The sequence below is a fragment of the Bison bison genome, unplaced genomic scaffold (genome assembly GCF_000754665.1).
Source record: "Bison bison bison isolate TAMUID 2011002044 unplaced genomic scaffold, Bison_UMD1.0 scf7180017864388, whole genome shotgun sequence".
In the NCBI taxonomy this organism is placed as follows: domain Eukaryota; kingdom Metazoa; phylum Chordata; class Mammalia; order Artiodactyla; family Bovidae; genus Bison; species Bison bison.
This window is the reverse complement of record NW_011494960.1, coordinates 6,024,834-6,052,206: the sequence shown is the minus strand read 5'-3', so window position 1 is coordinate 6,052,206 and position 27,373 is coordinate 6,024,834. Positions and strand designations below refer to the sequence as shown.

At 41.2% G+C, this 27,373-nt stretch overlaps 1 protein-coding gene across 1 annotated transcript in view; it reads right to left on the bottom strand.

Annotated features, from left to right (window-relative positions):
• The window catches only part of SPTY2D1 (SPT2, Suppressor of Ty, domain containing 1 (S. cerevisiae)), an 18,978-nt gene extending 8,096 nt beyond the window's left edge, over positions 1-10,882 (bottom strand). The window contains exons 1-3 of the mRNA XM_010858435.1: positions 10,620-10,882; positions 1,366-1,480; positions 1-287 (exon numbers count right to left, since the gene is read on the bottom strand). Of these exons, the coding sequence (XP_010856737.1) occupies positions 1-287; positions 1,366-1,480; positions 10,620-10,679 (462 nt within the window). The 5' untranslated portion in view covers positions 10,680-10,882. The remainder of the gene's footprint in view (positions 288-1,365; positions 1,481-10,619) is intronic.
• Between the last annotated feature and the right edge of the window lie 16,491 nt (positions 10,883-27,373).

Sequence of the window (27,373 nt, the reverse complement as noted above, 5' to 3'; positions counted from 1 at the left end):
GCTTTCAACTTTGGGAGGTTCTTGTTCTTCCTCGTACTCCTGCTCTGACTCTGCTTGATTGTATTCTAAGAATTCATCCTCTTCTTCCATCTCGTACTCTTGGTCTGTTCCCTGGCTAGTGTGACTTTGCATTGCCTGCCTCTTCCTTGACTTTTCCTCAACAGGAATCCCATTGTAACCGTGGAAATTATCCTTTGTCCTCTTGGCCATAGCTCTTGCTTTCTTGTCATGTTTTAGCTCAATTCGCTTTTTCACTAGTTCTTCCTTTCTCCTCTTCTCTTCTAAGGCTGAAAAAGACAAAACAACACATTATTTCAAGGTCTTGATAAAACTGTACATTTATCTGAAATCAGTAGGTGGCCGAAACCAAGCAACATTCAAGCTACGGTTTGAAGAAATTTGAAAACTTCTAAGAATCAAATGAGGAAGTCATTCAAACAATTATCAATGAGTCATCTTTACACAATGAGTGGATCACATATGGGTTTTTCTATATGACTAAGCAAGAGAGAGTCTTGGCTTTTAGCTTAAATATAGAAAATAGTTCATACTAAATAAATATACCAAGTTAAGAGAATATTAGTACCCACTTAATAGTCATTAATTATGAATCAATGGATACTCAAACTTAATCAGTTTCCTTGTCATTTGCATAAAGTACAACTACTGCTTGAGTTTACTGGTTTTCAAAAACTATCCCTATTTTTAACCTTTTAGATAGTACTCGGTATATTTAAAAAAATTAAAATACAAAGTAGGTAGAAACAGATTCAAAACTAAGGTTAAGAGGGAGTTTCCTGTGGTCTGGTGGTTAGGACTCAGCACTTTCACTGCTGTGGTCCCAGATTTAATTCCTGGTTGGGAAACTAAGATTACACAGGCTGTACAGTACAGGCAAAAAAAAAAAAAAAAAGAAAGGAAAAAGCCCACAAAAATAAACAAACAAACAACAACAGTGGAAAAGAGTATTTTTTAAATGTCTATATGTGTATAACTGAGCCACTTTGCTGCACAGCAGAGAGTGATACAACATTGTAAATCAACTACACATCAATTAAAAGTACAAAGGAAAAAAAAGAACCAAGGGAAAAGAATGGAATTCTTACTGGAGTTGCTAATATGATCAACTAGAAGATATGGTCACTATTCCCAAAAAGCTTTTAATTTTGAAGAGGAAATAAAAGAAAACATCTATACAAATGACCAACATAAGAACATACATAATGCTACAAATACAGCTGACTCAGACACATACACAACAAATCCAATAGCCGCTTAGGATATTACAAGCATCCCTTGGTTAGTTACAAGCCAGCTGTGAAGACAGAAGACTTTAGAACTGAGAATAAGGCTATAGATCCATACCTTTTCGTCTGAGCTCCTCTTCTTTCCTTCTGAGAAAAGCCTGGACAGCTGCTGACTGGACACCCTTAACTTTTGGGTCTTTTTTGGGAGGTCCCACTGCCAAACTGTATCTTTTCTAAAAATAAAACGAGTAAGAGTTACACAAAATTAACTTTGAAACAATAGAAAGGTCTAAATGTTGACTAAAAAAACCTATTCTGAATAATTAAGAGACCACATAACCCTCATGAAAGCTCAGCTATAAAATTTCAGGCTAAAAATGATTACATATGCCTGTTTCCAGGTGTAGAGTTTCTTTAAACATCTTCAACAATACATAAATGAACAACTCACAGAAACACCATTTTCAAGCTATTTTCCCAAAAAGGTACCTGGACTGGGGGAATTGAAAAAAATCACCACTAAAAAAGACTGTTCTAGAATTCTGATTTAAAAGAGTATCCTTCTTCAGAAGTTTCCAAGTCCATAGTAGAAAAAACTATCACAACTGTTATCCTCCTGCGTACCCACTCCAGGTGGTTTTCAGCTGCTACACTGGTTATCTTGCCTACAACATTAAATACCGAGATCCTACTGTGATCTCAGGCAAAGGAGGTGGCAAACCATAGCTAAAAGGCATTTCAAAGAAATCGAAGCAGCAAGAAGGGTCCCAGTCTCTGTAACCTTTAAGTGTAGCTCTATATTCATTAAATATTAATTCTCCACACAAATCATTTCAGACAAGTTTCCAGATCACCCAAGGTACTAACATCCTGGAACAGATGGTATTTCTCTGGTCTTTGATTTTTATGCAATTGCACTGGGAAATGACTAAAACTAGAATAATCATTAGAGAAGTATAATTAAACAGAGCTAATAACTCAGACCAGGATGATTACTCTCTAGGACCATCTCACATTAAACTTACGGGCTAGGAAATAAGAATTTTTTAATGCCCTTCTTTCATCTTGGGCAGATGACGTTCTTATCCACTCAACCTTGTTGCTGTGCTAGTTTAAAAAGAAACGTTAACCTATGAGAACAAATTGAGCTACTAAGGAACCAAAAAAGTGACTCCCAAAATGTGTATGAAATTCTGGAGGAAAGCCAAAGGACTCCTGCTTACTATACAGCTGCCAAACAGAAGGCATCTTGAAACAGGCTGGAAGTTCCAGCTAAGTTAGTCTACCCATGAAGCAGCTGGCCAAGAAAGCAGGCCCTAATCTGACCTGAAAATCCTGAGTGATGGCAATGCTTGAGACCTGACACGTCCCTCACAGAGAAATCCCAAGAGAGCATCCAGATTCCTTTCTCAGTCACCTTGGCTGCCACAGTGAAATTCTTTAGCAAGTCCCTCTCTTTGTAAATTTAGTTGCAGGCCCTTTCCATAGTGGATTGGCCCAATGTTTAAGGGAGCAAAGGAGAGGGAAAGGAAGATAGGAGAAAGAGAATACTGCTTACCTAATTATATAGACATAAAATCTGCCGTGGTTACAAGAACCTCAAACATAGGTCTTATTCATAGGAAACACACATTTTCTTAACAGAAGGGCTACTGTGAAGATGATTCAAGTTGCATAAGACACATAAACTCATAAGCAGAGGCGCACACTCACATCAGGTAGATATATGAGAAGAAGGGTGCATTTGTGCTGCCAAAGCTCCAAGTATTTCTCTCCCTGCCAACTATATAGCCCAGATTCACCTGCCAAATCGAAGCTTAATACAGGGCTCCCCCTGCCCCAAAATACCAATCTTAATGTTAATTATTTAAAATAGGATTAGTTTGTTACCTAGGTATTTCAAGTGAGCAAGTGAGTACTTTCTAATTTGATTTCAAGGTCTGTATCTTTCTTCCTAACCTGGCACTTAAATAGGTAGGTAGTGGGTTAAGTATTCTTGACTAAATACAGACACCAAAAGAGAAAAATAGTGTCAATGGGATATAGTATAATACCGTGTTTAGTAAGCTTCAGTCACTCCCATATCACTGTCATGATTTTTGCCCTTTTAGTATGCCAACTGTATTATTATTTACTAATTTTAAGAAAATATGTAGATTGAACACCAAGACTTATTATTGCACCTTTACCTCAAGCAATAATACTCATGAAACGACAGGCTTGAAAGGCTAGTTATATCTTCCCAAATTCTATCAAAATATCATTTTAAAAATATGCATCTATGAGAATAAAAAGTATTTATGAGTCCCCTAAAACCATGGTGACACAAGAGCCATATGTACTGCACTCTGGGAAACACCAGCGGAGGAGCATGAACACAGGAAAGGTGGAGCACAAGAGAGCAGCGAGGGGGGGTCAGGAACTCGGAGTCACTCAGCAGAGAACACCAAAGCTACACTGAGCTTCTTTCCAAGTATACACCTATTTTCATCAATTCACATGCCAATTTCAAATTCAGCTTTGTTTAAAAAAAGACCTCCAATCCTTAAGGATACTTACTAAGCTGGCCTCACATTTAACTCAACAATTTTGCTGTCCTTGTCCTGTCCCTATGATGGAGAAGGAATTCAATAAATCTATAAAGTGTCTTATTTCGTGGGTCTGCTGGGAAACAATTTACGTAGGACAAGGTCCTGCTTGATGAGGCTTGATCTTATTTACTGACTTGAGCTGAGTCATAATTAATAGCTTCTTACATCCTCTGTAGCTTGATGCACTCAAAGGCAGATACCAGGAGAATATTAAAATATTCTCTTAGGCAAAATTTAGATCAAAATGTAGAAATTTGGGGCAGGAAAAAAAAGGGGGGCTAGGCCTCCAGAGACAGTGATCTTTTTAAAACATTTTTAATGGGATACAATTCACAAACCATAAAATCCACCCATTTAGTGTGTACTAGTATATTCCCAGAGTTGTACAACCATCACCACTATCTATTTCCAGAGCATTTTCACCTTCCCAAAAAGAAATCCCTTACCCTTCAGCAGCCATTCCCCATTCCCCTCACTATGGCCTTGGCAGCCACTAATGTTCTTTCTGCTTCTGTGGGTTTGCCAATTCTGGACACTTCATATAAATGAAATCATGCACCCAGTGTATACACATAGTGATTGATAATGCATCATAAAATAAACTCTAGAAGCCATAGATACTATATAGATAAGTGATTATTCAAAGTATCTAAGATTTTCCAATTCAAAAAACTTTTTTTTTCTCCATCTGCTCCAGAATTTCTGTGAGAAACTCTATCCCATCAGACTTTACTGGACACTGAGAAGTGTCATCACAAAATATAAGTTCCTGCCCAAGGCTTTAGTAGGCTGAAGTAGACAGACGGATTCAGGTTTTATAGATGGCAAACCTTACTCACATCCCATTCCTGACGGACTACAGTATTAACTCCAGCCTGAGTTTCCAGCCTGTCCTACAAATTTCAGACTTGCCAGTCCCCACAATTATGTAAGCCAATTTCCTAAAACAGATCCTACTGGTTCTGTCTTTCTGGAGACCCCTAACTGCTGCAGGGGTCCTTTGTATTAATATCTTACCACTTTCACTTAATGTTTTAAAAGTTCACGCTGTAACATATGTCAGTACTTCACACCTTTTCTGGATGAATATTTCATTATATGGATTATACCACATTTATCTAATCATCAGTTAATGGATATGTAGATTGTTTCTGCTTTTTGGCTATTATGAATAAGGCTCTGTGAACATATGTATACAAAGTTTTCTGTGAACGAATGCTTTCCTTTCTCTTGAGTCTATCACTATAGACCTTCTTAACATTGAGCTGGCTAGACTTTTGAAAAAGGGGTTGCAGTCAGACCCTGGTATTAGAAGATTTCCTATAATAGAACATTTTATTAGACAGTTTCCTTCCCCATCATGGGGCGCCCAGCAGAGAACCACGTATTTAAAAGAAAGCTTCAGGCTGGGATTACACTGTATGCCATTTAATAAGGCAGGAGAACTATTTGGCACTTTCTCCCACATCAGATGGTCACATTTAGCTCTAGCGGCAACACATCAAGATGTACCCATCAATTCTGAATCTGATTCAAGGCACCAGGCTGTTTCATTGTCTGAGCTTCATGAAAAGCAGCTGGACAAGAGTTTCTTTTATCCTAAGAGTATCCATTTTATTACACTGCAGGCCAACTCAGTCATTCCGCTGGGCCCCAGTGAATGATCCACAACAGTGAAGCTTATGCCATCTAAATGCAGTATCAGAGATTCTGCCAAGATTTGTGATTCTGAAGCCAAGAGACCTAGAAAACATTAAGTCACTTTAAACATACGTGTTCCTTGCACTGAAACCATACTGTCACAGTCAGATTAAGAAAATCAGGAGTTTTCAGTGTGGAAATACATGTTCACCAAATATGTTATTAATATATAGGAATCAACAGCAATTCCTTCTTGAAAGTTCTTCTTTACTCGAGAGATAATATATTGTTGTAACTGTAAAAAACAAATATTCTGATGCTTTTATATAGAGATTTATCATTGGTTAGAAATCAGAGTTAGAAATATTCAAAGGATATATCCTTAACTTTAATGACTATACAACTTCTACAATCCTCTCAATACATCGTAGTCAAGGAATGAATGCAGCCTGGAAAACCACTGATATGCATTAGGCTTGCTTAGCTGGGTGGCTAAGAGAGTGAAAATAAAACCACCAAAAAGCATGCTATTCAAGACTGCTAAGAGGTCAAATATAAATTTTACTATTACTGTTTATAAAACTATACCTGATTACAAAGTATAGTTTCAGATGGATACCTCAGAGTCTCTAGTTCAACCTCATGTTAGAAATGGCCCAAAAAGGATAACTGTATATTTACTGGCTATCACTCATACCATTTGTAGCAAAGACTGAATTAGAATCTAGATCTCCTGACTCTGGGGCAAAAGTTTTCCTATTACAATGTGCCTCACTTCTAACTTAATCCCAACACTTTCATCTCTAGCTCTAACTTCATTCTTACATGCCCCTCCTTAACTTCCACCTGCTTCCTAGCCAATGCCATTACTCCAAACAAGTCCATCACAGAACCTTCCCCCAGTCTCAGACTCTATTTCCGTTAACCATGCTGGCACTCTCCCAAACAGCCTGTAAATCTCTATTCACCAGTTTTCAAATGCTGTTAGTTTAGCCTTTAAATTTCTCTCCCATCAGACTTTACTGTACAGTGAGAAGTGTCATCAAAAAAACAACGGGGTTGCTGCCTAAGGCTCTATTGGGTTGGAGTTGGGGGTAGGGAACTAGATGGATTCAGGCTTTATAGATGACAACCTTCCTCATCACCCCATTTCCAATAGACTCTCCTCTTTCAACACAGGGTCATGATTAAGAAAGAACTCTGCAGCCACTTTGCCTGGACTAGATTCTCTGCTCGGCCATTACTAGCCCTGCCACTTATTAGCTGTGTGACTTTGGAAATGTTTCTTCGTCTCCCTGAACCTCAGTTTCCTTATCTGTAAAACAACCTTCCTTATATGGTTACTATGATGATTAAACTAATTAATATATAGAAAGTGCTTAGAACAGTGCCTGGCACAAAGTAAGCATTATAAATGCTAATTGCTGTTGTTATTATCCTTACTATTCATAAAGAGATTGCCTAGGTAGTGATGGGAAAGAGAACAGAATCTCCGTGGGGCAATATTACAGATGGACAAAAAGCACATGAAAAGATACTCAACAGCACTAATTATTAGAGAAATGCAAATCAAAACTACAATCACATATCACCTCATACAGTCAGAATGGCCATAATCAAAAAATCTATAAACAATAAATACTGGAGGGGGTATGGAGAAAGGGGAACCCTGTTACACTGCTGATTAGAAAGTAAATTGGTACAATCATTATGGAGAACAGTATGGAGGTTCCTTAAAAAAACTAAATATAGAACTACCTACCATATGATCCAGCAATCCCACTCCTGGGCATATATCCAGAGAAAACCATTATTCAAAAGATAACATGCAAAAAAAAGATACACGCACCCAATGTTCACTGCAGCACTATTTACAACAGCCAAGATATATGGAAGCAACCTAAGTATCCACCGACAGAGAAGTGGATAGAGGAGGATTGGATACAACGGAGTATTACTTAGCCATAAAAAGAATGCAATAATGCCATTTGCAGTAACATGGATGGACCTAGAGATTATCATACTGAGTGAAGTCAAGACAGAGAAAGACAAATACATGATAAATGTGGAACCTAAAAAAATGGTACAAATGAACTTATTTACAAAACAGAAATAGTCACAAATGTAAAAAACAAACTGATGGTTACCAGACGGAATGGGGAAGAGGGATAAACTGGATGATTGGGGCTGAAATATATACACTACTATACATAAAATCGATAATAAAGACCTACTGTATTGCACAGGCTTTCCTGGTGGCTCAGACGGTATAGAATCCACCTGCAATGCAGGATACCCAGGTTCAATCTAAAGGTCAGGAAAATCCCCTGGAGAAGGGAATAGCAACCCACTCTAGTATCTTTGGAGAACCTCATGAAAAGAGGAGCCTGGAAGGCTCATGGGGTCGAAAAAAGTCCAGCACGGCTGAGTGACTGAGCATGCATATATAGCAGAGGCAACTCTACTCAGTACTCTGTAATGACCTATATGGGAAAAGAATCTAAAAAAGAGTGGCTATATGTATATGGAAAACTGACTCATTTTACTGTTCACCTCAAGGGTCCACAGACCCCCAAATCCTTATATCTCTAATACCATATGAAGGCTTCCTCTTTACTTTCTGATTTGAGGGTCACACCACAGTTACAGTATCTTTCCTGGGACAGTTTTCAGTCTGACTGGGAGAAAAACCATGTATCTTGCTTTGTGCACCACAAGACATCAATTATAGTTACTTGAAACCTGCTTTTGCTAGAGGAACTCAGTGAGAAAAATATTAAGGGTAAAGTTACCCAAAATATCTTTTCTCCTTTATATATAAACAAAGCTAATAACAGTGACTGGTTACATCACCTTGATCAGCTGTGGGGTTTTTTTGTATTCAGTTTTCCACTGGGAAAAGACAGCACGCCTGGTATTTCTAGGCATGATGCAATCCTCCTTTGGTTTTAACCAAAATCTTTTACAGATAACTATTTCTCTTAAAAAGAAACAATATGAACGAAAGCTGTCCCAAATGGGAACTGTTCATTGCTTTTCAAGTCAGATATAGTACACATTTCTTTAAATAAAGAGTTCAAAGTGGCTGTACAGGTGTTTCAGATTTTAGCCTCCCTTGGATTTTAGTCTAATCAACGCCAGTATATTTCCTTTCTGTAACAAAGATGTGAAAAAGGAACTTGATGACTGAAATTCAGTCAACTATGATACGATCCAAATGGAAGGTGGGGACAAAGATGGCTAAAAGAGAAATACAAACCAAGCCCTAGAGAAGGATGGATAACTCAGTATTTGTGAAGCAGGGTGTGTGTGCGTGTGTGTGGTGTGTGTGTATTGTAATGCTGTTTGACTTGGATGTTGGTTTATAAGGATACTTGCTTTGTAGTACTCTCACACTGTGCAGTATGTTAGATTTCAGAACTCATAGCGTGAGCTAAAAGGCTTCACTTGGAGCTGATAAACAATATAACTTAAAACAATCAGATGACTTAAGATCATGGATGAAATTTAACACAATCTTGCTCTATTCCTCAATAATTTCTTTTGTGTTTTACTGTTATCTGAAGTAAAAAGATAAGGATTATAGTGCTGATAACTAAATGAAACCTCCAGGCTCACTAGCTTTTGGGGCGAGTGGGAGGGAAAAACATACTTTCATGAAGTATATGCCTATATTCATCTATTAAATTTTAAATGACCTCACCAATTCACCCATTTTCCTTTCTGCTTCCAATCTTTGTTATTCCAATCATAGATCAGTAATGTATATATTCTGAAATACAGACATAATTTGAAATCTCCCACTCTAGAAATATGTACTTCTCTGTCAGCGATCTTTGGTTTTTAGAAGAAACAACTAACTTGGTTCTGATTCTTCCACAGTCCTGGGCTTCAGGGCAAGTATTATCTTTCTTTGACCTCCACTGAAATTGAGGAGGACGTAGAAAGAAATATGGACCCAATTATGCAAAGATAAATGCTACTAGATCCAATATTGACTTGCCTAGGAAATTTACAGAGGCTGAAAATAATTCTGTCTTTCAAGGTTTCATAACTTCAAGATCATTCAGAGTATTTGAGATGGGATGCGAATACATACAATAAACTGACCAATATCGGTTTTATTTACCAGTTATTTTTACATCAATATCTTCAAAAGAGTAAAAGAATGAGCACAGGAGAGGAAAAAAAATATTGCAAGTATACAAAAATCTAAGAAATGCAGAACACATGATGAGAGCTCAGTAAGATCTAGTTGAACTGACTTAAAAAGAGCGCCGTTTGAGCTCCACACCTCGTCGCTCAAACCGCAGGTATCACAATGCAATTTATCGGTTTACAGCTGGGGCTGTGGTACCATCTGAGGATCCTGAAATGATTAGTTTATGCAAAACAGCTACACCCTCGCAAACCAGGCCCTCACCACCACTACCGCATTTAGATACTGAAGTCTTACACCGCTCAGCGAATTAGCGAACCTCACAAGGTAAATGGGACCTAGATTTCAAACAACAACTAATCTGGAAGACCACAGGTAAACGGAAACTGAAACTATTTCTCTCATTCTGTTGGCCAAAATTTCGTGGAATCCACTCACACTCCCTTCCTAGGGAGGTGATAATTCAATCACCTGGTTGGCTGAGTGGGTGGGGGACACAAGTTAAAAAACTTGTTCGGGAAACTACACAACGTTTGACTCAAAGATTAGCGGAAAATCAGCTCAAAAACTATCAGGCCAAGTCCCTAATACTCCTGAACTCCCCAACCTCTGGGTTGAAGTTTATGCCGAAGCTAGAAACTACGAGCATTAGATTCCACTACGTGCCAGGCACGGCTCTACTCTCCAGCTTTCACGCAACTCTAAAACACCCTAAACGCAAAGTTCAAGTTGTAGGGGTAACTAAGCCGAAACAAACCAAATCCGCTCGTCAGCACGCACTCGCTTGCTTATCTCAAGCCCCCAGTAACTTCACCCCCCTGTACCCAGAAGTACATGTCCAAAAGTAAAAAAAGAAAAAATACGGCGTCCAGATCTTTCTTATCCTGGAGCCGGTGTGCTGATTCCTGGAAGTTCCAAGGACCACACACTCGGAACTTGAAGACCAGGATCTCCTATAGTCGCGCCCCGGCTGATACTTACCGGCACGTTGTTGACACCCTGCGCTTTGGAAGCTATCAGGAGAATTTCCCTAAAGTCCATTCTGGTCGAGGAGGAGGACTGGGCCAGCCTCTCGGAGAGGAGGGAAAGCGCGCCTTACCGAGGCGACCAGCAACAGCCTAATGATCTGTCTGGCCAGCCTCTCTCCCACCCCTCCTCTGCACGACCACTTCGGGCGCTTTCCAATGCCGTCTGCCCGCCCACTTTCCTCCAGAGGCCAGTATCCTTTCAGGCCCGCCGCTTCCCTCGCGAGTCTTTGGCGTAACTTCCGCTTTCAGGCTCGAGACACGTAGAAACGTGGTACGTGGCTGCTGGCGTCCGCTCGAAGGGGCGGGACTAAGCCCTTCCCGGACCAAGGAGACTCGACCTGTAAACTGGGGGGCGTGGCCAACGGAAAGAGCCGCCTCCCTGGAGGCGCTGGCGCAAGGCCTGTTTTCGTGCTCCGTGTGCACTCTTGTGCGCTAGAGCGAGGGCGGGGTGAGGCGTTACTACCGGCTATCTGAGTGTCACGGTTGGACGCTCAGGTCCGAGACGGCGGTACCTCAACAGCAGAACCGACAGGTCTCGAGCAGGGGGTTACAGTTAGGCGTTTGTAGGCACTCGCCAGGCTGCGCAGATGCGAACGACACCGACTGGTCCCCTGTCCTGGGAACGCTTGATTCTTCGCATCCCGGCATAGGGTGTGTGGTCACCTCCTACACAGATACAGGCGTGTGATGTATAGAGGCGCCCGCTTACTGCTTTTGCTTCATTTTCGATAATAAGCCCCACGTAGGGCAGCCAACTGTGCTTTGTGTAGTGGCTGAATGGAGAAATTTCTCACAGACCCAGCCTGGATATATTTGGTGCACTGATCAAAATGTACATATATGGCCCAATTTCACATTTGTTGGGAGTCCAGTCCTGGCTTCCTCTTAAGGGTTATTTGGGGTCTCTAAGGTCATTTCTAATTAGTGTAAAGTACACTAATCAGGCAGACTGGCTGTGGCTAAGAATAGGTGGGAATCCACCGCAGCCAAGCAGTAGGGATCTTCCAGTGTGATGAAATTGGTCCAAGACTGGTTATACTGATGGCTGGGCTATATTTTTACTAATCATCGTACTCTTAAAACAAGTCAGTTTTACAGTGTGTAAATTATCTCAATAGGGTAAATTATCTCTGGTGGTGGTATATTCGTTAAAAATCTGACTGCCAATGCAGGGGACAGGGGTTGGATCCCTGGTCTAGGAAGATCCCACAGGCCACTGAGCAACTGAGCCTGTGCTCTATAAACTGTGTTCCACAACAAGCAATGAGAAACCTGCGCACCTGCAAGGAAGAGTAGCCCCTGCTCACTGCAACTATTGAAAGCCGGTGGGCAGCAATGAAGACTCAGAATAGCCATAAATAAATCTTTTAAAAAATCATCTCAATACAGCTATTTAAAAGTATTAGGCAAAGCCTCTCTATCTTCCTCTTCCAATTAAGTTTTAAGGCTGAGGTGTGACCCTGACTACATTTCCCTGTTTAAGTTTGCCCAAAAAACAGCCTGAGATTAAATCTTTGTCCAATGGCAGAACTGTAGTTCGCAAGGTTTTTATTCCATCTGGGGAGTCCAGCATAGCCCACGGTAGCCTATGCCATCTTGTTGTTCAGTCGATAAGTCATGTCCGACTCTTTGTGACCCCATGGACTGCAGCACAGCAGGCTTCCCTGTCCTTCACCATCTCTCTGAGCTTGTTCAAACTCATATCCATCAAGTTGCTGATGCCATCCAACCATCTCATCCTCTGTCCTCCCCCTGGCCCATTTTTCCTCATGCTTTCAATCTTTCCCAGCATCAAGGTCTTTTCCAATGAGTCAGCTCTTCACATCAGGTGGCCAAAGTATTGGAACTTCACCATCAGTCCTTCCAATGACTATTCATGGTTGATTTCCTTTTGGATTGACTGGTTTGATCTTGTAGTCCAAGGGACTCTCAAGTCATCTCCAGTACCACAAATCAGTTCTTCAGTACTCAGCCTTCTTTATGGTCCAGCTCTCACATCTGTACATGACTACTGGAAAAACCATACCTTTGACTACACTGACCTTCGTCATATTGCCTTGCAAATACATATCAATCTGTTTTAAATAGTTCACTTGCAGAAGGCCAACTCTACAAGTATTTCACCCTCATGGGATTGTGGGTTATAGGGAAGCTTGAGTGTAATATCAATACATTGAAAAAACTAACATGTCAGATTCCTTATCCATTAAAAGTTAAAACATAGATTTTAAAATTTTCTCCTAGTGGTTCTCTATCCAGTAGGCAGAGTCATCCTTCAATGGTTTCCCATTGTTCTTAGGATAAAGGACAAAATCTTAATCCTACCATGGCTTGAAAGGACTGCTATGATCTACCTGCACCCTCATCTTTAACGTCATCAGATAGATTCATTTTGTTAGAAGAACCAAGCTCTCTTCTATTCCAGGCCCCTTCTCTATAATCCCATCTGCCTGGTATGTGACCTCTAACATTTGCTGGGCCAGCTCCAACTCGTTTCAGCACTCCATAAGCTGATGGTGATGGATATCAGGGTTCAAGGGCCAGTTTTGTTGATTCCTAGGTATTGTATGAGGCAAGTGCTTAATCTCTCTCTGTACCTCAGTTTAATCTATGATAGTAAAGTAATAATGATAGGATTGTTGTAAAATAATTCACGTAAGGACTGTACCTGGCTATAATGGGATGTATTGTGTGCCCCCCCCCAATTTCATTGTTGTTGACAGAAATAAGCAACAATCTATAATGGGAATGAGAAGACTCTTGAGAGTCCCTTGGACAGCAAAGAAATCCAACCAGTCCATCCTAAAGGAAATCAGTCCTGAATATTCATTGGAAGGACTGATGCTGAGGCTGAAAATCCAATACTTTGGCCACCTTATGGGAAGAACTGACTCATTGGAAAAGACCCTGATGCTGGGAAAGATTGAAAGCAGGAGGAGAAGGGGATGACAGAGGATGAGATGGTTGGATGGCATCACCAACTTGATGGACATGAGTTTGAGCAAGCTCCAGGAGTTGGTGGTGGCCAAGGAGGCCTGGCGTGCTGCAGTCCACGGGGTTGCAAAGAGTCGGACACAACTGAGCGACTGAACTAAACTGAACTGAATAATGGGACTAGAAAAGAATTTTATTTGAAGAATTGATACTTTTGAACTGTGGTGTTGGAGAAGACTCTTGAGAGTCCCTTGGACTGCAAGGAGATCCAACCAGTCCATTCTAAAGGAGATCAACCCTGGGATTTCTTTGGAAGGAGTGATGCTAAAGCTGAAACTCCAGTACTTTGGCCACCTCATGCGAAGAGCTGACTCATTGGAAAAGACTCTGATGCTGGGAGGGATTGGGAGCAGGAGGAAAAGGGGACGACAGAGGATGAGATGGCTGGATGGCATCACTGACTCGATGGACGTGAGTCTGAGTGAACTCTGGGAGTTGGTGATGGACAGGGAGGCCTGGCATGCTGCAGTTCATGGGGTCGCAAAGAGTCGGACACGACTGAGCAACTGAACTGAACTGAACTGACTGATGGCAATGGATGCCAACTAGACTTAAGTGCTAATCATTTCACAATATATACAAGTATTGAATTATTATGTTGTACACCTGAAATTTATATAATGTTTTATGTCAATTTACCACAATTTGAAAAGAGATCTACCATTTTAAAAAATCACATTTTGGGCAAATTATTGAAAGCCCTCAATACTCAATATGATAATATTTGATTTAATCATCAGTGCCTGTGGCAAGGTACTTGATCCTATTTTAGAGATGAAAAAACTGAGCTTCAAAGAGATGAAATAACCGAGCTAATACTGTATGACTGGTCAATGGGAGAGCCAAGATTTAAATCTGTGAGAGACTGGCCACCGTACCAGACTGCCTCTTTATTTTTTTAATTATTTAATTAATTAATTAGGCTGTGCCAGGTCTTCGTTGCAACACACAGAATCCAGTTTCCTGACCTGAGCCCCCTGCTTTGGGAGTGCAAAGTCTTAGCCATTGGATCATCAAGGAAGTCACTACACTTGTTTATATTTCAGTAAATCCATGAACCTTTTATGTAAAAATCTAAATGAACTTTTTAGCCAACCCAATACATGTGAAATTAAGGATAATTTCATAAGAGAGCTTGGATTAGATAATATATGGTTACTCAAAAACCACTAAAAATAACTACTGGATGTGGGAATGAGGTAAGGAATAAGAGGGAAGGAAGTTTTCTTGTACCCAAAGAAAATTTATATCACTGAATTCAGCAAGTATCTCCTAAGAAACCATTGTGTGCTCAGCCTTATGTACAGTGCAGAGAGAAAAGGCCCAGAGCTTGCCAGGCAGGGGCTCTCGTCCTTGTGTGAACACTAGATACAATGATCTAGTCAGACAAAGTATTACTGCATTAGGGGCACAAGGTACTGGGGGTAGGGTTGCCAGATTTAACAAATAAAATGTTTATCTGAAACACCAAAAGCAATTTGTTGTTTATCTGAAATTCAAATTTCACTGGGTGTCCTGTATTTTATCTGGCAACTCTAGAGGCGATGTAGTTCCAGCCAAAACATGAGCAAAGGCAGAGGGGCAGGAAAGCATATGAAAGCATTCAGGGAACAAGTAGGGGAGATGTATTTAGAAGAATATAAGGTGACCCTGGTTGACTCTGAGGGGTAGGAAGACCCCCTGGAGTAGGAAATGGCAACCCACTCCAGTATTCTTGCCTGGAGAATTCCATGAATGGAGGAGCCTGGTGGGCTACAGTCCATGGGGTGGCAAAGAGTTGGACACAACTGATCAACTAATACACACAAAGTCAGATAAATAGGTAAACCCATGTTGAGAAGGTCTTGAGAGCCAATCCAGGAGAGAAGGAGTAAGAGGAGCCAGTAAAAGGCCAATCAGAAGACTTCCCTGGTGGTTCAGTGGCTAAGACTCCAAAATCCCAATGCAGGGGTCTGGGTTAGATTCCTGGTCAGAGAACTAGATCCCGCATGCTGCAACTAAAACCAGGTGAAGCCAAATAATAATTAATTATTTTAGAAAAAGATCAATCAGAGAGGCAGGAGGAGGACCACAGGAGTAGAGTGAAGCATTCCAGGAGGCCCTAGAAAAACTTGCCTGGGAAGAGAGGACAATCTAGTCGGTCTAGGCTTCAAATGTCAAATGCTGTGAGGAAGCTCTGTATGAATAAGACTCAGAAGGTCACTGAATTCATAATTGAATTTTCATATGAAAATTTAAATCAATGTGATATCATTTATATTATTGTTTAGTCACTAGGTCATGTCTGACTCTTTTTGTGACCTCATGGACTGTGTAGCTCACCACAGTGGGATTTCACAGGCAAGAATACTGGAATAGGTTGCCATTGCCTTCTTTAGAGGCTCTTCCTGACCCAGAGATTGAATCTGCATCTCCTGCATTGCAGGCAGATTCTTTACAGCTGAGCCTGGGAAGCCATCACTTAATTATGAAATCTTAAAAAAAAAAAGAGAGAAATGGATACTAATGAACTTACAGAAGTAGACTCACAGACATAGAAAACAAAGAAAATGTGGGGGATAAATTAGGAATCTGGGATTAATATATACCGCTATGTATAAAATAGGTAAACATCAAAGACCAACTACGTAGCACAAGGAACTATCATCAATATCTTGTAATAACCTATTTTTATGGGAAAAATATGTTAATATATATATAAATCATTTTGCTATACACATGAATACAACATACTATACTTCAGTTTTTTACATGGACAAAAAATAAATGAAAAATTAAAATCACAGTGAGATCCCCTTTTCACCCATCAGATTGAACAAATTCAGAAGTTTAAAAAGGAGCAGTGTTGGTGAGTGAAAGTCACTCAGTCATGCCCAACTCTGGACTTACAGTCCATGAAATTCTCCAAGCCAGAATACTGGAGTGGGTAGCCTTTCCCTTCTCCAGGGGACCTTCCCAACTCAGGGATCGAACCCAGGTTTCCCGCATTTCGGGCGGATTCTTTACCAGCTGAACCACAAGGAAAGCCCAAGAATACTGGAGTGGGTAGCCTATCCCTTCGCCAGTGGATCTTCCCGACCTAGGAATCGAACCGGGGTCTCCTGCATTGCAGGTGGATTCTTTGAGGGCTAGGGAAATAAGACAGTATGGTGGGAACATGTTACTTTAACCTCTTTGAAGGCAATATGACAAAGAATTATAATGAAGGCTAGTGCTATTTTTTACGCGCCAGGTGCTCTTCTAAGCAGTTTTTTTTTTTCGTATATTAACTCATTGAATTTTCACAGCAACCCTATGGGGGAGGTCCTATATAGAGCTGGAGAAACTGTGGTTTTAGAGATGGGGTGGTTAAGGGCTTTGTCCAGGTTCATCCATCTAGTAAGAGGATAAGCCAGCACTTGGCTCCAGTTCGTGCTCTACTACAATATCCTAGTCCCATCAGTCAAAAATCTCAAATGCAACTACTTGGATACAAAAATTACCTTTCTAGGAAAATATTCTACCAGAATATTCACATGTGTGTGCAAAGACACTTGAATGACATTACTCATTGTATCATGGTTTGAAAAGCAATCTGAATGTCCATCAGTAGGAGACTACTTAAACACATTTTGGTATAGCCTTCAAGTGGAAAACTATGCAGCCCTTACAAAGAGTAAGATAGATATATATGTACACAGAGGGAATGAACTCTGAGCTAAGTGTTAGGTGAAAAGAGCAAGACTTAGAGCAATGTGTGCCCCTGCTGGGGTTAAAAAAATAGTGAATATAGATATTATACACACATATGCTTGTATATGGAGAAGGAAATGGCAACCCACTCCAGTATATTCTCGCCTAGAGAATCCTGTGGCTAGACGAGCCTGGTGGGCTGCCGTCTATGGGGTCACACAGAGTCAGACACGACTGAAGTGACTTAGCAGCAGGAGCAGCAGCATGCTTGTATATATAAAGATTATCTCTGAAGGAATGGGGGTCAAGAAGATGAGTTAGAAATGATTACTTTGCAGCTCCCCTGGGTCCAGTGCCTAAGACTCCATGCTCCCAGTGCAGGGAGCCCAGGTTCAATCCCTGGTCAGGGAACTAGATCCCACTTTCCACATGGTGCAAGTACGACCCGGCACAGTCAAAAGAAATAAATAAATATTAAAAAAAAGAAAGAAGACGATTGCTTCTCTGGAAGTCAGTCACTGGTGGGAGGATGGAAGGAAGGTTTTCTTTCCAGCTCATTCTGTTTGGTAGCATTTGACTATTTTTCCTTATACATGTACCACTTTTCAAAAATACACCATCTTCTTTTTTTTTTTTTCATATTTTTACAAAACATTAAAATAGCCAATAGTTTTGTAGCAATCTCCACTTTATAATGTGCACTCAAACACAGGAATGTCTTTGATCCTCAGATGGCCTTAAATATTCTTCATGTTTTCCTGTGTTAGATATTTAGATACCTAGAAACTGGATTGCTGGGATGAAGTGTATGCACAATAAAAAGTTTGATAGCCACTATTTAATTGTTCTCCCTACTATGTAATTTTACCTACCAATTTAGATGGGGTTCCTCAGTAGCTCAGTGGTAAAGAATCTGCCTGCAATTCAGGAGACACAGGAGATGCAGGTTCAATCTCTGGGTAGGGAAGATCCCCTGGAGGAGAGGATGGCAATGCTAGTATTCCTGCTTGGAGAATCCCAGGGAAAGAGGAGCCTGGCAGGTTACAGCCCATAGGGTTACAAAGAATTGGATGACTGAAGAAGGGACTTACTACGCGGGCACCAATTTAGATTCCCATCAATAATATATTGAAGCACTGTTTTCTCTATACATCAGATCTGAATAGTATTAAACTTAAATTTTTGCCAATTTGATGGGTTAAAAATATTTCATTGTTGTCTTATTTTTCCTATCTTCCATTACTAGCTGGAGTCTTTTCATATGCTAATCAACCATTCATTTTTCTTTTTCTTCTGTAAATTGTTCACATCTGCAATGGATATTTTTGATTATTTTGTTGGCATCCACTCCACTCACTCTCCTATAGTGTTAACAGAGATTCCATCTGGGTGTGACCCTACTATCAGCTTTACTGAGTGCCACAACCCAGTCAGCACAATCTCACCTTTGTTTTCCAAGTCATTAAATTAAAAGGCTTAAACCAGTCAAGCAGGAGTCTGTATTCCTTGGACTGAGTACAATGCCTAGGGCCCATAGTCTTTTCATGAGCACATAAAAACATCTTGCTGCTGCTAAGTCACTTCAGTCGTGTCCGACTCTCTGTGACCCCATAGACGGCAGCCCATCAGGCTCCCCCGTCCCTGGGATTCTCCAGGCAAGAACACTGGAGTGGGTTGCCATTTCCTTCTCCAATGCATGAAAGTGAAAAGTGAAAGTGAAGTCACTCAGTCATGTCCGACTCCTAGCGACCCCATGGACTGCAGCCTATCAGGCTCCTCAGTCCATGGGATTTTCCAGGCAAGAGTACTGGAGTGGGTTGCCATTGCTTTCTCCAAAAATATCTTAATTTCTTCTAAAATCAAAATTAAAAAAAAAAATTTAGGTTAAAGAAGGTGCTTTAATAAATGTTATGGGAACTTCCCTGGTAGTCCAGTGGCTGACTTCAAGTTCCTAATGCAGGGGGCACAGGTTTGTTTCCTGATCAGGCTTTCTAGGTGGCTCAGTGATAAAGTATATGCCTGCAACGCAGGAGACAAAGGAGACACGGGAGACCTGGGTTTAATCCCTGGGTCAGGAAGATCCCCTGGAGGAAGGCGTGGCAACCCATGCCAGTATTCTTGCCTGGAAAATTCCATGGACAGAGGAGCCTGGTGGGTTCCAGTCCATGGGGACACAAAGAGTCACACACGACTGAGTAGCATGCATTCAGGGAAGTAGATTCCACATGCTGCAACTACAAGATTCTGAGTGCAGCAACTAAAACCGCATGCAGCCAAATAAATACATATTTTTTAAAATAAATGTTCTGGACTGAATTGTGTCCTCCCCCACCAAACTCATCCCAAATCTCCAATATGATTGTATTTGGTGATAGGGCCTTTAAGGAGGTAATTAAGGTTAAATGAAGTCGTGAGAGTGCAATCCTAATCCCATAGGACTGGTGTCCTTAAAAGTAGAGATTGAGATACCAAAGAGTTCTCTCTCCATGCCTACTTGGAAGAAAGGCCATGTATTTTGCCATGGCCACTGAACAGAAGAATACAATACATAATATTTGTGTATCCATCTTAGCTTGCCCAGAGTCAGACACGACTGAAGCCACTTAGCATGCATCCATTTTTGCTATCAGTGAAGTCATAAAATATAATTAAAAAACATTTTTAGTGCAGGAAGGGAACCATGAAGGCAAAGGTGCCTAGAGCCCATGAAAGCCATAATGTGGCCCTGAAATTAGGCCCTAACATCTCTTGGTGCAGGCCTTTAGAATAAGAGTAGGGAAAGAGGGTTTCCTAGGCAGTTCAGTGGTAAAGAATCCACTTGGCGATGCAGGAGACGCAAGTTCGATCCCTGGGTCAGAAGATCCCTGGAGAAGGAAATGGCGACCCACTCAGTATTCATGCCTGGGAAATCCCGTAGACAGAAGATCCCATGGCTGGCTATAGTCCATGGGGTCACGGAGAATTGGATGTAACTGAGTACAATGCCTGCATGCATTTGGTTTTAAATTTTATCGTAAAATTAGTAAATATTAAATACTAAGATTATTTTTAGTAAGAATAGTTTTTTATCCACTCCTCCCCATACTCTTCAGAGTGCACCCTCCCCTGCCAAGCAACCATACTCTATCCTTCTGGATGCCTCCCTAGTATTTAACTTTTAAACATCTAAATAGTATCTTTATAATTTCTGTCTTTTTAAAAGTACTTGTGAAAAGAAGTGAAAGGCAAAGGAGAAAAGGAAAGGTATAGCCATCTGAATTCAGAGTTCCAAAGAATAGCAAGGAGAGATATGAAAGCCTTCCTAAGTGAACAATGCAAAGAAATAGAGGAAAGCAATAGAATGGGAACGACTAGAGATCTCTTCAAGAAAACCAGAGATACCAAGGGAACATTTCATGCAAAGATGGGCACATTAAAGGACAGAAATGGTATGACCTAACAGAAGCAAAAGATATTAAGAAGAGGTGGCAAGAATACACAGAAGAACTATACAAAAAAAGATCTTAATGACTAGGATAACCATGATGGTGTGATCACTCACCTAGAGCCAAACATCCTGGAGTAGGAAGTCAAGTGGGCCTTAGGAAGCATCACTATGAACAAAGCTAGTGGAGATGATGGGATTCCAGCTGAGCTATTTCAAGTCCTAAAAGATGATGCTGTTAAAGTGCTGCACTCAATATGCCAGCAAATTTGGAAAACTCAGCAGTGGCTACAGGACTGGAAAAGGTCAGTTTCATTCCAATCTCAAAGAAGGGCAATGCCGAAGAATGTTCAAATTACCCTACAATTGCACTCATTTCACATGCTAGCAAAGTAATGCTCAAAATTCTCCAAGCTAGGCTTCAACAGTACATGAACCGAGAATTTCCAGATGTTCAAGCTGGATTTAGAAAAGGCAGAGAAACCAGATATCAAATTGCCAACATCCGTCTGATCATTGATAAAGCAAGAGAATTCCATAAAAAATCTGCTTCATTGACTGTGCTAAAGCCTTTGACTGTGTGGAGCATAACAAACTGGAAAACTCTTAAAGAGATGGGAATACCAGACCACCTTACCTGCCTCTTAAGAAACTGGTATGCAGGTCAAGAAGCAATAGTTAGAACCAGACATGGAACAACAGACTGGTTCAAAATTAGGAAAGGAGTACGTTAAGGCTGTGTATTGTCACCCTGCTTATTTAACTTATATGCAGAGTACATCATGAGAAACGCTGGGTTGGAAGAAGCACAACATGGAATCAAGATTGCCAGGAGAAATATCAAACCTCAGATACACGGATGATGCCACCCTTATGGCAGAAAGTGAAGAGGAACTAAAGAGCCTCTTAAAGATTAAAGAGGAGAGTGAAAAAAGCTGGCTTAAAACTCAACATTCAGAAAACTAAGATCATGGCACTTGTTCCCATCACTTCATGGCAAATAGATGGGGAAACAAAGGAAATAGTGACAAACTTTATTTTCTTGGGCTCCAAAATCACTGCAGATGGTGACTGCAGCCTTGAAATTACAAGATGTTTGCTGCTTAGAAAAAAAGCTATGACAAACCTAGACAGTATATTTAAAAGCAGAGACATTACTTTATAGTCAAAGCTTTGGTTTTTTCAGTAGTCATGTATAGATGCAAGAATTGAACCATAAAGAAGGTTAAGCACTGAAGAACTGATGCTTTTCCACTGTTATGGTGGAGAAGACTCTTGCAAGTCCCTTGGACTGCAAGGAGATCAAACCAGTCCATCCTAAAGGAAATCAGTCCTGAATATTCATTGGAAGGACTGATGGTGAAGCTGAAACTCCAATACTTTGGCCACCTGATGCGAAGAGTCAACTCATTGGAAAAGACCCTGATTCTGGGAAAGATAGAAGGTAGGAGAAGGGGACTACAGAGAATGAGATGGTTGGATGTCATCACTAACTCAATGGACATGAGTTTGATCTAGCTCTGGGAGATGATGAAGAACAGGGAAGCCTGGTGTGTCGCAGTCCATGGGGTCTCAAAGAGTCACGGACATGACTGAGAGACTGAACAGAAACAAAAGGTATTTGTTTATTTGGCTGTACCATGTCTTAACTTCACCATACTGGAGCTTTAATTGTCATTGCAGCATATGGAAATTTCAGCTGCAGCATGTGACCTCTTGGCTTCCACTCGTGAGATCTAATTCCCTGACCAGGGATCCAATCCAGACCCCGTGCATTGGGAGCTGGAAACCTTAGCAACTGGACCACCAGAGAAGTCCCCTAATTTCTGTCTTTTTTACTCTAATAATGATCATAGGGGGCTTCTGTAGTGGCTCAGATGGTAAAGATTCTGCCTGCAATGCAGGAGACTTGGGTTCAATCCCTGAGTCAGGAAGATCCCCTGAAGAAGGGAATGGCTACCCACTCCAGTGTTCTTGCCTGGAAAATAGAAATCAACACATGTAAAGTGTTTAGTGCCCAACAAATTGTAGCTTTAATGTTACTAGTCATCAAAACAGCACAATGAGGGAAACATTCTTCTGATGAGGAAAGAGAGGCACCAGAGTGGATGTTACTTTGATGAGATTTCACATCTTGTAAGGGGCTGGAGCTAGGATTCTAAATCCAGAGCCACGGTAATTCACATATCACCTGCAACCACCGTCTTGAAAACCCCTGGGGTGGAATGTGATACAGTAGAACTGTCTGAGAATAAGGGAGGTAAGGCGTGGTGAGGCTGGGAACTCAAATTTTTCAAAGTTCTGGAATCGGATTGCAGGATAAATTATGCAACATCTAGTTATATTTTAATTTCAGATAAACCAGGAGTAATTTTTTAGTACAAGTATGAACCAGCTAAAAAGTTCTTTGTCATTTATCTGATATTCATATTAAATGGAGACCTTGCATTTTAATGTACTTAAAGAGGTACCTAGGAACCAGGAGTCTTATTCCAGCACAGGGAGCTGGCCCCAGTGCTGTGGCTGCTGCTAAGTTACTTCAGTCGTGTCCGACTCTGTGTGACCCCATAGAAGGCAGCCACCAGGCTTCCCCGTCTCTGGGATTCTCCAGGCAAGAACACTGGAGTGGGTTGCCATTGGCCCCAGTAAGGAATAGGCAATTAGAGCGGTGGGGGTGGGTGGTAAAGCCAACCCCTGTCGCTAGGCGGCAGTAGAGGACTGAGTAGGACGGGCTGGGGCAGCTGGGGGTGTCTGCAGAGCAGGCCTGGGAAAAGGCTTTGGGACTGCTGTCCATCAAGACTAGAATTTTAAATCAAATCACAAAAGAGCACACAGCTCACAGAAAAAGAGCAGCTTATTCATGACTAATAAACATGAACCGAAGCTCAATCCCATTCATAATTAAATGAATAAGCCTGAAATAAAATGAGGTATTTTCCAACTCTCAAATTGGCAAAAATAAAAATATCAGAAGGACTAAAAACTCAGTTTCATGAAGGGATGAGGAAATAGTATGTGAGTGGAGTCTAGCATATCGTCTTTGGATTAATATAAAATTTAAAAATGCATGTAACCTTTACATGCCTTTAAAAATTCATAGGCCTCCCTGGTGGCTCAGTCAGTAAAAAATCCTCCTGTAATGCTGGAGACCCGGGTTCAATCCCTGGGCTGGGAAGATCCCCTGGAGGAGGGCATGTAACCCACTCCGGTATTCTTGCCTGGTGAATCCATGGACCAAGGAGCTTGGTGGGCTGCAGTCCATGGGGTCGCAAAGAGGAGGACACAACTACTCTTTGAGTGACTAAGGACATGTAGCCTTTAACCAGTGATTTAACTTTTAGGGATCTATCAGACAGATCTGCTTTCACGTGTAGGTGGAAACATATGAAGATGTTCATTTTTGTATTAGCTAAAACCAAGGCAAACAAACTGCCTAAACATTCATGGAAAGGAACAGGATTAATAAATGATAACATATTCAGATAATGTAATACTATGGAATCATTTAAAGAATGCTGTAGATCTATATGTTGATAAGTTTTAAAAATCCAAGGTATTTTGCCAAGTGAACAAAGCAATGTGCACACCATTATACAGATTTTTTCCAGTTTGTATGTAACAGAGAGGGAATGAGATGTATTTATAAGTTCATAAAACATTTCTGAAAGGACATCCAAGAAACCATCCACAGTGGGATCTGGGATGGGCAGGGGGTCTGGGATGAGAAGGAAATTTACTACCCACTGTATCAGTTTTACTTGTTCGTTTTTTAAACCTTATGTTGGTATAGCCTTTACCAATACTTTACCAATAAAGTAGAAATTTGGGGAGATACCCTGGAGAAGGAAATGCCAACCCACTCCATTATTCTTACCTGGGAAATCTCATGGACAGAGAAGCCTGGTGCACTAGTCCATGGAAGTTGCAAAAACGGTCAGACAGGGCTTAGTGACTAAACAATAACACAAGAAATCTGAAGGGACAAAGAATGTCAAAGTCCGGCTAAGAGATAGAAGGCAATGTGTCCAAAGACGAGATAGGAAAAGAAAAATGGTCTAGTCCCTGGGGAACGCGTGAGCCAAGCGGCAGCAGCAAGCTGGGAAGGTCTGTCCAGAACACATGGAAAACCTCTGCCTCCTAGGATGCCTGGCCGACCTTGGGGTGAGCTAGAGAAGCGCCCACAATCTCCATACTCAAGAGGCTACTGTGGAGGGACTCTGCCCATTCGTCACTTCTTGGGCAGCCAGAAGATAAGATGACTAATACAAACTGGGGTGAGGGAGGCCAGCCCAGGGCAGGGCCTGGAGCCTCTCCTCACCTGGGTACTTTATTTCAATTAAGACAGTCTGAGTCATCCCTTTTCTGGTTTCACAAGGAGCTTGCGATCATGTGAGCTACAGGGTTGTTTCTTGTTTTTAAATAATTTTATTTATTTATTTGTTTTTGGTTGTCCTAGGTCTCCATTGCTGGGCCGGCTTTTCTCTAGTTGTAGACAGCCAGGCTACTCACTAGCTGTGGTGCACACGCTTCTTATTGCCGTGGCTTTTCTTGTTTTGGAGCATAGGCTCTGGGGTGAACCGGTTTCAGTAGCTGTGGCATGTGGGCTTGGTAATTTCGGCTCCCAGGTTCCAAAATGTTCTCAGTAGTTTATTGTGCACTGGTTTAGTTAATCTGCAGCATGTGGAATTTTCCTGGATCAGTGATCGAACCCATGTCTCCTGCATTGGCAGGCAGATTCTTTATCATTGAGCCACCAGGGAAGCCCAACCCCTGGGTTTTGTTTTTTTTTTAACTTTACAATATTGTGTTGGTTTTGCCATATATCAACATGAATCCGCCACAGGTATACACGTGTTCCCCATCCTGAACCCTCCTCCGTATCATCCCTCTGGGTTGTCCCAGTGCACCAGCCCCAAGCATCCAGTATCGTGCATCGAACCTGGACTGGTGACTCGTTTCATATATGATATTATACATGTTTCAATGCCATTCTCCCAAATCATCCCACCCTCTCCCTCTCCCACAGAGTCCAAAAGACTGCCACTGGGGTTTTTGATGCTACTGACAGGAGGAACCTAGAATATTATGGATGTGAGAGATGGACCATAAGGAAGGCTGAGCACCAAAAAACTGATGCTTTTGAACTGTGGTGCTGAAGAAGACTCTTGAGAGTCCTTTGGACAGCAAGGAGATCAAACCAGTCAATCCTAAAGGAAATCAGTCCTAAACATTCATTAGAAGGACTGATGCTGAAGCTGAGGTTCCAATACTTTGGCCACCTGATTAGAACTGACTCATTGGAAAAAACCCTGATTCTGGGAAAGATTGAAGGCAGGAGGAGAAGGGGACTACAGAGGATGAGATAGTTGGATGGCATCACCAACTCGATGGACATGAGTTTGAGCAAGCTCTGGGAGTTGGTGATGGACAGGGAAGCCTGGTGTGCCACAGTCCATGGGGTTGCAAAGAGTCGGACAGGACTGACTGACTGATCTGAACTGAACTGAAGCTTGTGAACAACCATGTGAATGACATTGGTAGAGGATTCTTTAGCCCCATTTGAGCCCCGAGATAACTGCAGCCCCAGGCTTGACTGCAACCTCATGCAAGACTGATTCCAATCATCTCTGCTGGCTACTTCTGCATTCCTGACCCTCAGAATCCGTGAGATAAGAAATGCCTGTTGTTTAAGTTTAGATGTAATATGTTCTGCAGCAATAGAAAACTAATACAAGTACTTTTTTGGGGAAGCTTACTGTGTATTACACTCTCTTCCAAGTGTTCAACACACATTATTCCGTGTGAATTTCTCCGAATATTTGTGGGGTAGGGATTATTGTCCCCATTTTACAAGGGAAAAACTAAAGTTCAACAAGAGTGCTAACATACCGTAGTTTTGCTTACAAAGGTTGTAATAGAATATACGAAATGTTAAGTGAAGATATCATAAGCCAGTTACTTTAACAACAAATAAAAAAATTTTTTTAACTAAAACTGAGCTTTGGTTTAATTATCAGACAAAATTATTTATATTTCTTCCCCAAAATGTACTCCCAAATGTACCCAGAGTAGCTAAATTAGTTGGCCATTCAACATAATATTTTTCACTTACATTTTGGAGAATTCCTGCCAAGTTTCAGTATATTAAAATTTAGGAGTAATTAATGCTAAGGACAGAGAAGGCAATGGCAACCCACTCCAGTACTCTTGCCTGGAGAATTCCATGGACGGAGGAGCCTGGTGGGCCACAGTCCATGGGGTCACTAAGAGTCAGACACGACTGAGCAACTTCACTTTCACTTTTCACTTTCATGCATTGGAGAAGGAAATGGCAACCCACTCCAGTGTTCTTGCCTGGAGAATCCTGTGGACAGAGGAGCCTGGTGGGCTGCTGTCTATGGCATCGCACAGAGTCGGACCCAACTGAAGCGACTTAGCATGCAATGCTAAGGCAGCCTTCTGACAGTTAATTGGTAGTAAAATAGTACTCCCTTTTTGGTGAGTTTATCAACTTGTGTCAATAAAATGATGCCATTAGCAGAAATGATAACAAAGAAAAAGAAAGATTAAGAGAGTTTAAGAGACATGTTCTCAGGAATTCCCTGATTTCAGCTGTT